Here is a 9759-nt window from a genome sequence, read left to right on the forward strand (position 1 = left end):
CCTCAATGCAGAGTTTGGCAATGGCAAACTACAAAATATTATTGGTAACCATAGGATGTTAAAAGTACCATGCCTGGCTACTATACTGCATCAAGAGAATTCTGTGAGTGATGCCACAGAAAATGATATGTTGACAGGAAGAAAAACAATAGCCCATCATCCAAATGTTCATGATGGAACAAGTTATGCTTCCAGCGAAATCAACCGTGTTCATTGTGGAAGCAAGCTAACCGGTTCTGTGATACCATTTGACTCTGGCTCGTCTTTTTAAGCTCGTTGCCTCTTACAGGGTACGATTTACACAGAAGAAGGTTTTCCTGGTTGCCAAAAATATATGCACGTATGTACTGGAATGGTATTATAACTATGTGTTATTTAAGTAAGCAAATACTATCTTTTTGAATGTCTTAAATAGAAGTAATGCATAAAGAGCTTATAGTAGTTGGATTTTTATATGTTACTGTTTGTTCTCTTTTCCTTTAAAAACATACTCGTTACTTCTGTTTGATATTGTTTAACTTATACTCTTTAACAAATCATCAGGATTCATGCAAAGATAAAGGAGATGTAAGGACCACTGAGGAAACGCCAGGCACACCGCAGGAGTTAAATCTTGGTCAAACAAATAAGTCTGGCCTTAATAGTTCCATTGAGGATGAGAACCAAACATCTAATGGTGACGAGACGACTGAACTAGGATCCAAGTCGGAAGCAGCTAAGACTGAGGGTGACGGATCAAGTGGTGAGAAGGTCGTCCTGAAGAAGCCGGATAAGATTCTGCCATGTCCACGCTGCAACAGCATGGATACAAAGTTCTGTTACTACAACAACTACAACATCCACCAACCAAGGCATTTTTGCAGGGGTTGTCAAAGGTATTGGACGGCAGGTGGAAGCATGAGAAACCTTCCTGTCGGTGCTGGTAGGCGCAAGAGTAAGAGCTCCAGTGTAAACTGCCATGGCATATTGATTCCAGGAAGCAATATAGCCTATCCTGGGGGCGATGCTTCCCCAATTCCATTGCCTATAAAAGCAACTGAACCAGCAGTTCAGTTTGTGTCTCAACCTCCTCTATCTAATTCCACGGCTTCCGTGTTGAGAGTTGAAGTGCAGAACAAGAATGACAACCCTGCCTCCACAGCACATCCCAGAAATGGAGAAAGCCAGACCTGCCCACCTTCATCAACAACTTCAGATAGTCCGCGGATTGAGTCAGTTAAAGGAACAGTTAGTGGATATCAGAATGGAGTTACTATGGATTGCAATGGCGCCACTCCCATGCATCCTATACCATGCTTCCCTGGTCCACCTTTTGTGTACCCATGGAATCCAGCTTGGAATGGTATTCCTGCCATGGCAGCACCAGTATGCCCAGCCCCAGCTGAACCAGCAAAATGTTCAGAAAATGGCAATGTAGGCAATGTTCAATGGAACTTTCCACCGATGGTGGCGGTGCCAGGATTCTGTGGCCAACCCATTCCCTTCCCACTAATGCCGCCTTCCGTTTGGCCACTCGTTTCTCCCTGGCCTAATGGCGCATGGAGTGCGCCATGGCTTGGACCGGGTTATAGCATGCCAGCAGCACCTCCTACAAGCAGTAGTACATGTACAGATAGCGGCTCTCCAGTCCTTGGAAAACACTCGAGGGATTCTAACCCGCAAGGTGATGAAAAGGCAGAAAGATCTTTGTGGATTCCGAAAACGCTCCGGATCGATGACCCCGACGAAGCCGCAAAGAGTTCGATCTGGACCACCCTCGGGATCGAACCTGGCGAGCGTGGCATGTTTAGACCGTTCCAGTCAAAATCTGATGTCAAAGAGCGCACATCAGATGCAGCTCGAGTCATGCAAGCGAACCCGGCGGCTCAATCGCGCTTCCAGTCTTTCCAGGAGACGACGTGATATGGAACCTGTGTGGTATTTTTCTCTTCAAACATGTTATATCAAGAAAATGTTGTAATCTGAACAATGATCGGGCGACGTAGACGTTACGGAACTGTACTATCGGTAGAGTGTCTTCACATTTTTTTCCTTTTTCTGTATTTTTTTCTTGTAGAGCATGCACCAGTCCTCTGGGTTCATGGTCAGATTGTCAGCATCTATTTTTGTTGTACAAGAATAAATGTGAATAGATTTGCTTAAAGCTTACAGGCCGGTATTCTTCTTTCGGAGTATCTGCAGATGGCCATGCCAACATGGCCTGTTAATTTACTTGAAAAGGTTCAGGAACACAAATCTGTGACGAGAAGTTCAACTGTGAAGCAAAATCGGTAACATTTCATGCTGTCTGCTGCCTCTCTCGATCTTGTCATGTGTGTGTATGCTTGAGTGATGAGCACTGAGTAAAGTGAGTAGTGGTTGTAAGCTATGGGGATCTAGAAGTAGAACTGGTGGTGGTTGCTCACCTTTGTGGCCTGCATTCTGATTAGTTGAGGTGCCCCTGTCTTTGTCTTTGTCTTTGTCTTTGTTCTCCTGCATGCTGTGCTGCCTTTATATCAACATCTGTAAGCTCAAGTCTCAAGTCGTAAAGTCCACTTTATGTATGGTTTGGTTCGGTAAGCTCTTTGCTGATGTGACAAGTGACTAGGCGCGGCGAATTCTGCGGGTCTTGTGTGCATTGCTTCATCATGATCAATTTTTTTATGTGTCATTTACCCTGCCGTTTCAAATGCATCTTTCGGTCTTGACCTTGGTGCACACTAATCAGCACACAGGTAAAATGGAATGTTATCTTCTGCATGTAGTGGAGTATATACAGAGTAGTGTCTTCTGCATGTAATGGAATGACGTTGTGTGTCCTGCCTGTAGAAGGCCTCTCACTAGTGCATTTGAAGGACAGTGTCTGCCCGGCTTGTATTTCTGACTTGGGTACTGGGCTGTAGTGCAGTGCCAATGTAAATTTGACGGGGTTGACTCAAGTTGTTACCAAGTGACACTCCCACTGCACTAGCTAGCAAGCAAGGAATCGACCATCCTAGCTAGTTTCGATGCATCCCAGCCGCCAAATGTTAGGCAGGTAGCAGAGCCATGCTTGAAAGCAGTCAAAGTTCCAACCAAACCTACCTGAAAACATATATACAAATGCACTTGTGATGTAACCAGCGTCTTAGTTTGACTGACACACGTAGACATAGTGGAGAAAGAGTGAGATTCCTCTTCCCTGATAGCGCCACACTTTGGCAGGCACTCGACCGACATATGTCTCCTAGGGTAACGCTAGCTAGGGAAGGCAAATGACACTACCTGTACTTGTTTATCTGATCCCGAGCAGGAGCTGATGGATTAGTCAATCATGGTCACCAGATCCAAGGCTGGCTTGCTCTGAACCCGGCCGAGGCGTTGGAAAAAATGCAGAAAACGATATGCAATTTGACGAGCGGTGTCCTGCTTTTGGTCGGCACCGGGGCGGTGAGCTCGCCACTTGCGACCCATGCGTCCGTTCCGAGTGTACTCTTTTTTGACACGTCCGTCGCCCGTACGTGCATGCGGAATATTCAGCGGTAGTTTGCTTTATACTTTCTCTGTTTCATAATTTTTATCGTGATTTTAGTTTAAATCTAAAGTACATCACGGTTTAAAAAATTATATAGGATAGAGTGAGTATATCTGTGCCATGCAGAAACATGTCTTCTCTGTATTATTTGGCGGTACATTTCGACAAGGCAATACATAGGAATTATACTACTAGTAAAAGAATGGCTCAAGACGGGGAAAGGTACAGGAACTACACACTAGACACTAGGATCGGTCGTGAATTGGCTGCAATGTGGTATGGGGATGATTGGCTGTATATATAGGTGGATATATGTGGAGACAGTCGTGCACACATGGTGGCCGGTGCACTACTATATCTGCATTTGCCGCTATATCTATCTATACTCGTGTATACCGATCAGGCATGGTCGACGGTTCACTGCTTGCTAGCTTCTCGACCCACCGTGTGCAATCACCAATTCCATTCCACACTATGTCTTATCCCTCCGTACGTTCGCTTCAATATTAGCTGAAACCTACAGCAATGCATGCGTATCCAAGGAGCAATCAGACCGGCTCAATTTGACCTCAGACGATCAGCAACCAGCTCAATTTGACCTCGTGACCTGCCGATCAGGAAAACACAAATTAACACATTTTTCACGAATGCATGTATAATGTACTAGTTTATCGGAAAAATAATGTATGTGTACTAGAGAAGTAGACTGAAATAAAATGTATTTGTACTGACCAAGTAGTAGCTCTCGCCCATCTGCAGGCTCTGCATGAGGACGCCGTAGTCGTCGACGGGGAGGAGGCCGCCGGAGGAGTGGACGAGCACCACGTCCTGCCCGAACATGGAACGCAGGTCCATCGGGCCCCTTGGCACCTCCGTCGCAACTCCGTTGATGAACACCGTGATGCCCGCTGCATATGCACAAGAGTACACAAACAGACGAATTAGCGTCAATTAATTTAGCTGTAAATTATCTCGCATGTTCGCCCTAATATGTCCCCTTGTGCCGAACATGCATGAGAGAAACATGCCATTTTGTTGCACAAAATTCAAATCGTGAATGTTTAATGTGCTGCGTGTACACGTGCGTCAACTGTAGGATAATCAAGTGTATAAAACGTCATGGCTATAATTTAGCACACTCAAGTACAACATAGTATATTTGCAAAAAGTACACCATAGGATAATGCATCATCCTATTTTTTGACTCATAATTTGAATGCATGTATGATGTAGGACGATTTTCTTAATCTCTTCTTGGAAGTGGTAATATGCATCTAGCTGATTTTCAATTCAGGATCAATCAGGTTTTTAATTTAGTATTAGTCAGATTTTCATCATTCATCATTATCATGTAAGAACATAAAGTGACACAAAATAATCCTGGTGCTTGTGGAATTGAGGGGTCGGACAAACAAAAAATCTCAATAATGATACCGAATTGAAAATCGCCTAGTTAGCTGCACGATGAGAAATGTGTTCTTCCACAGTCCAAATGAGAGTCCAAATGAGAGGTGAAAAACTAGAAATAGTACAATTTTCTTTCAATCAATCGATGCATTGTTTTCTTCGAAAAGGGGCAAGGTTCGGCCTTTGCATCAATTGATGCATACGTCTATGAATCTATTATAGAGTAGGAAAAGAATCCAGTAGACTCGATTGACCGATCAAGGAAGGAAGACCAACAGTTTTAAAGTTGGGAATTAGGACTTAGGAGGAGCCCCCAAAAAAATGAGTGGGAATTATGCGAATTATCTTACATGCATGTGATCGATGGAATCGTTCATGCTTAGATAAACAGAGAGGACCAAAACATGCATCGACAGAGTGCAGCGCGGGACCTGCATGCATGGCGCGGGGCTTACCAGGTTGGCACGAGTAGTAGAACTGCTGCTGCTGTGCCGCGGCTGCCGAAACCGACGATCCGGACCCGCCGCCGCCGTCCATGTACCCCATCTGCCGCGAGATGGCGAACAGGTCGTCGCCGCCGCCACCGCACTCCACATCTCCCAACATCCCCACCGACGGCGGCGAGGGCGGCCATGAAGACGAGGACGAGGACGAGCTGTGTGCCGCGCCGCCGTGCGCGAACAGCCCCAGCGACGTCGAGCCGTGGCCTCCAGGCGCGGGTGGCGATCCAGAGGAGGCGCCCGACGCCTGTGCCTGGGCCTGAGCCTGCGCCTGCGCTTGGGCCTGTGCCTGAAGCTGGCGCTGGCGACGGCGGGAGCGGGAGCGGCGGTTCTGGAACCAGTAGAAGACGTTGGCGTCGCCGACGGCGCCGAAGCGCTCGAGGAGCTTGCGGATGCGGACGGTCTCGTCCTTGGGCGGGTTCACCATCCCGCTGTTGAAGATGGACTCCAGGATCAGTATCTGCTCCGGCTTCGGCGTCCACCGCGACCGCACCGGCTCCGCCGCCGCCTGGCTGTCCGGGCTGTGGCCGCCCCCGTTCATCGTCGATAGGATCGATCGAGCTACTAGATGGAAGGTTAGCTAGCTAATTGGGAACTAGAAGAAGATTGGACGATGTGAGCGCGCGAGAGATGATCGTAGTTGGTGAGAAGACTGAGCTCTCGGCACACTATATATAGTGTTGCTTGCTTGTGATGGCTTCCAGCCTGCGAGTGAGTGGGAGGGGTAGTATTCTTTGAACGGTGATGCAGCCGGTGAATGACAAAAGAATCTTCACTCATTTCACGCACATTACGCTCGATGTTGGCCATCGTCGTCGGCTGTCCAGCATGTCAGTTTGGTGCCTCCATGTACTCTTTTCGCCTTGATGTGTCACGGTGAAGGTGAAGTTGTGTGTGGTGAGACGACATGATGTGAAGGTGATGCTGACTGGCGATGGGGGTGGTTTAGGTGGTCGTGGCCTATGGAAGCTTGCAACTTTCTCCCGAGAGGTGCGTAGCGGAATCGGAGGTGCCTTGTCCTTGACATAGTGGCTGTTTGCTGGGGTAGACATGTTTTGGATCTTTCAATATGAATCAAATACGGGCTAAAATAAGTAAAAAGACATAATGAAATTTGACTAGATCGATACATCATACATACAATTCAGAAAATGTCAGAACATGCATCTTATAATTGGTTCCGGCTGACTTACTCGAATTTGTCATATCAGCTTATGTCGATAATGTTGCGAGAGTGTCTAGACAGATGGTTTCTCATCCGAAGCCTGCATTGGTGCCATTGATGGTGTTGACCATCTTGTTGCTTCGTACACATAGAGTTACTAGTGTTGGGTCCTTTTAGCGTGTCTAAAATTTTCTTCCAAAGTGAACTTTTGGAATCTAGCCACACATGTTCTCAAAATCTGAGCTATCTGACCACCTTCCTTATTCCGTGGTGGCGCGAACTTTTGAACCTATGGTTCAACGAATTTTATAGGTATTTTAATGACCGGCGGCACTTTCTTTCCCGGAACCACCACGTGGCTAATTTCTAGTCATACAATCTCGGGAAGCAATGGTACACCAATTTTTTTCTTTTTGGAACCACAACATGGCGAATTTCCCGTCATACGATCTCGGGAAGGAACGGTGCTGACGGTTGCTAGGGTGTTAGGTTGCCAAGTGACAACTTCCCATTTGGTCGTGGCATTGTTCCGCTGCGCAAAATTAGGGTGCATTTCATATGGATATTGGTGGGTGGATTCCATTATTTAGAAATTTTCCTACGATACTTTATTTCTTGGTTACCATGTAGAGTTTGAATCCATAGGGATTTTTTCTACGTTGTGCTTTGCATGAAACTTCATATAATTTCACTTTGGTCTAACCTCAAGAAATTTTTATGACAACTATGACATACACACAATCTTTTAAATAATTTCACGAGTTTTAAAAACATTAGAGATAGTTCCGTTCGCTAAGTTTTAGAGAGTGGGTGCACCGGAACATGCGCCCATTTATCTCGCTGACGAAACCTCAAATGGGTTTTATCAGAAGGTATATATTTTCGCAAGAGGCGTGGCTAAATCGAATTTTATAGTTTCTGTTGCTTCATTGACGAAATAGGTACTACTTAACAGTTTTTCCGAGGTAGCGGCATCAATCAAAGATATGTGAGATTGCATATGTATAATTTTAGTTTAGACATGGCGACATGCAATGTTTTTCTAGAATGGAGTCTCCGGTGTTTTCATTTTGTTGATACAAGATAGAACTAGGGAACCCAAACATATGTATACTGAAATAAGAGACAAAATGCCAAAAACATACAAAAACCAGAAGCATGGAGCTTCTAGTGGTCATGCTCGACCGCCCGGCCGCCACCAGATGAGCAGACTAATTAAGATAAGATTTATATTCGTTCAGTTGGGCCTTGCTCACCTTAAAGGTACGTAGGAGCGTCCAAACCACATGTGGTGGTGAAAAGGAGGACGTAGCTAGGGTAAGCAGGGGAACACATGTGCCCCACAGTTTGGCCTGCTTGGATTGACCTTAGCTTGCATGCAGGGGGCAGCGGAGACGCCCAGGCAACCCATGGATCGATCGTTGGCCGGCCCTTGCCGTGTGGCGCGTGCATGTGTTGCATCTGCACGCAACGCCGTGCGGCCAGCCGCGTCTGGCGAAGAGAGGTTTGGACCACAGATAGAAGACGGGCACCGATCGATCGGTCCGGCCCCCGGCACGCGGCGTCGGCATCGCGACGTGGCTCCCCTGCCCGCTCAACTGTACCACCCTTGGTCTGTTCCGGCCTCCCAGTACGATGGTACCGTGGATAAGAAGAGATTCCGTGCATGTTGCTCACATCCCTGGCCTCGCCTGGAGGAAGAAAAGGACCCACCACCTGGAACCCCACACGGCCACATGCATTATTCTGCAAATTTTATTTTTACCAAAAGTCCACCTATCTCTATTAGTAAGCATCAAGTTATTCTTAGACATTCGACGGGGTTTTCCTTGCAGCTAGTAACCAGTTCATTGAATCTATAGATGATGTCCTTTTGGGGGAAGGCTTTGCAGCACGGTTTGGAGCTAGCAATGCAGTTAGGATGCAACCGTATGGTTGTGCACTCGGATTGCTCAACAATCGTGGAAGCCACCCCCTCACCACTCCCGTTGGCAAGATGCCGTGGTCCACCACACCTCCAAGAGCCCAAGGTCATCGGAGGCGGGGCTGACCGGCAAGGTTACCGAGAGGGACGAAACCATATATTGGTGTTTTAAGCATCTCCTCTCTCTATCTCTCTCTCTATCTCTCTCTCTCTCTCTCTCTCTCTCTCTCTCTCTCTCTCTCTCTCTCCATGAGCTATATATTGATTCATTGTTAAGGCAGTGTTTGGTTCCTCGCATGGGTTTTCCACTTTTCAGTTTTGGCCCGCCAAAGATTGCGTGAGTGCAAACGTGTATTGGGTCTGTTTTTACGGTTTGTTTTGATGCAGACAAAGACCTTTGCATGAGGGCATCATTTTATGCCCTCATTGTTTGGTTGCCCACAATTTATGTTTTTGGGTTGGATTGATGCAAAGCACTGCTTTTTGTAGCCCATCGAAAGCATGATATGGTCCCCTTGCATAGCATATGTGATGAGTTTACAATCTACCAATTCGAGTGTTTAGGGTCTTGCAAGTGATCTCGCACGCTTCGGATAACATCGTACACACAATTCACATCACCAGATCGACATAATGAAGTCCTTGATCCTACTACCGCCACCATGAGCTGCACCCTTTGAAGCGACATAGTTCTTACTCTGTTACAATGGGAACTTCGAGTAAGTTTTTCTATCTCATGTCTAGTCTTATACCCTTCACGAAGGTTGTGCTCATAATCCATTACTTCTTCACTGTAGCCCTACTATGACTTGTAGAATCCTAGAATCTTTTCCTAGTACACCATGTACTGTCATTGTGAGGGAAACGACTACCCTGCTAGGGGTTCAGTTGCATGTTTATATGAAATGGAAGAGCCCCATTCGTGGAACTTACAAGAAACAGAAATAAACAAGAGAGTAAACAGGAAAAGAACAAGAAAGAAAATGAGTCAATCTAGGCAATATGTATGTAGCCGTTGGAGGTCAATCCCGGTGGTGTACTACACCATACGGGTTTCCTTAGGTTTATACAGATTGGTACAATATTTTATCTAACACCCCCCTTAATCTAAGCTGCGGAAGAAGTGGAGAGGTTTAGATTATGCTTGAACTCTTCGAAAAGCTTCACATGCGCAGCGGTTTGGTGAAACCGCCGACCTGACTGATCTTTGCTTAATATAAACTTGATGGTGAGCTCTTTGTGTGCAACTCATTTTCTCACAAAATGGAAG

The 9759-nt window shown here is 46.3% G+C and overlaps 2 protein-coding genes across 2 annotated transcripts; one reads left to right on the plus strand and one right to left on the minus strand.

Moving 5' to 3' along the window:
- Nucleotides 1–483: 483 nt before the first annotated feature.
- Nucleotides 484–2146, plus strand: LOC124676699 (cyclic dof factor 1-like; the record flags this gene model as incomplete). The annotated part of the gene is made up of 2 exons (XM_047212741.1): nucleotides 484–616; nucleotides 698–2146. Coding segments are annotated over 2 exons (1338 nt in total), but the record flags the coding sequence as incomplete, so codon positions are not given.
- A 1768-nt stretch (nucleotides 2147–3914) lies between these two features.
- On the minus strand, nucleotides 3915–5941 carry LOC124673246 (WUSCHEL-related homeobox 11-like). The gene is made up of 4 exons (XM_047209365.1): nucleotides 5356–5941; nucleotides 4226–4401; nucleotides 4093–4100; nucleotides 3915–4061 (listed from the first exon to the last, which is right to left on the minus strand). The coding sequence occupies exons 1-4, from the start codon at nucleotides 5939–5941 to the stop codon at nucleotides 4052–4054; spliced, it is 780 nt and encodes a 259-aa protein (XP_047065321.1). The 3' UTR covers nucleotides 3915–4051.
- Nucleotides 5942–9759: the final 3818 nt, after the last annotated feature.

This window comes from Lolium rigidum, chromosome 7 (assembly GCF_022539505.1).
Source record: "Lolium rigidum isolate FL_2022 chromosome 7, APGP_CSIRO_Lrig_0.1, whole genome shotgun sequence".
Taxonomy (NCBI): domain Eukaryota; kingdom Viridiplantae; phylum Streptophyta; class Magnoliopsida; order Poales; family Poaceae; genus Lolium; species Lolium rigidum.

What these genes read in the sequence shown, in the direction of transcription:
- LOC124673246 (XM_047209365.1), bottom strand. Translation starts at nt 5,941, where the DNA reads ATGAACGGGGGCGGCCACAGCCCGGACAGCCAGGCGGCGGCGGAGCCG. An exon ending in CTACTACTCGTGCCAACCTG is followed by an intron (nt 4,402 to 5,355) that starts GTAAGCCCCGCG and finishes GTGCATATGCAG; the next exon opens with CGGGCATCACGGTGTTCATC.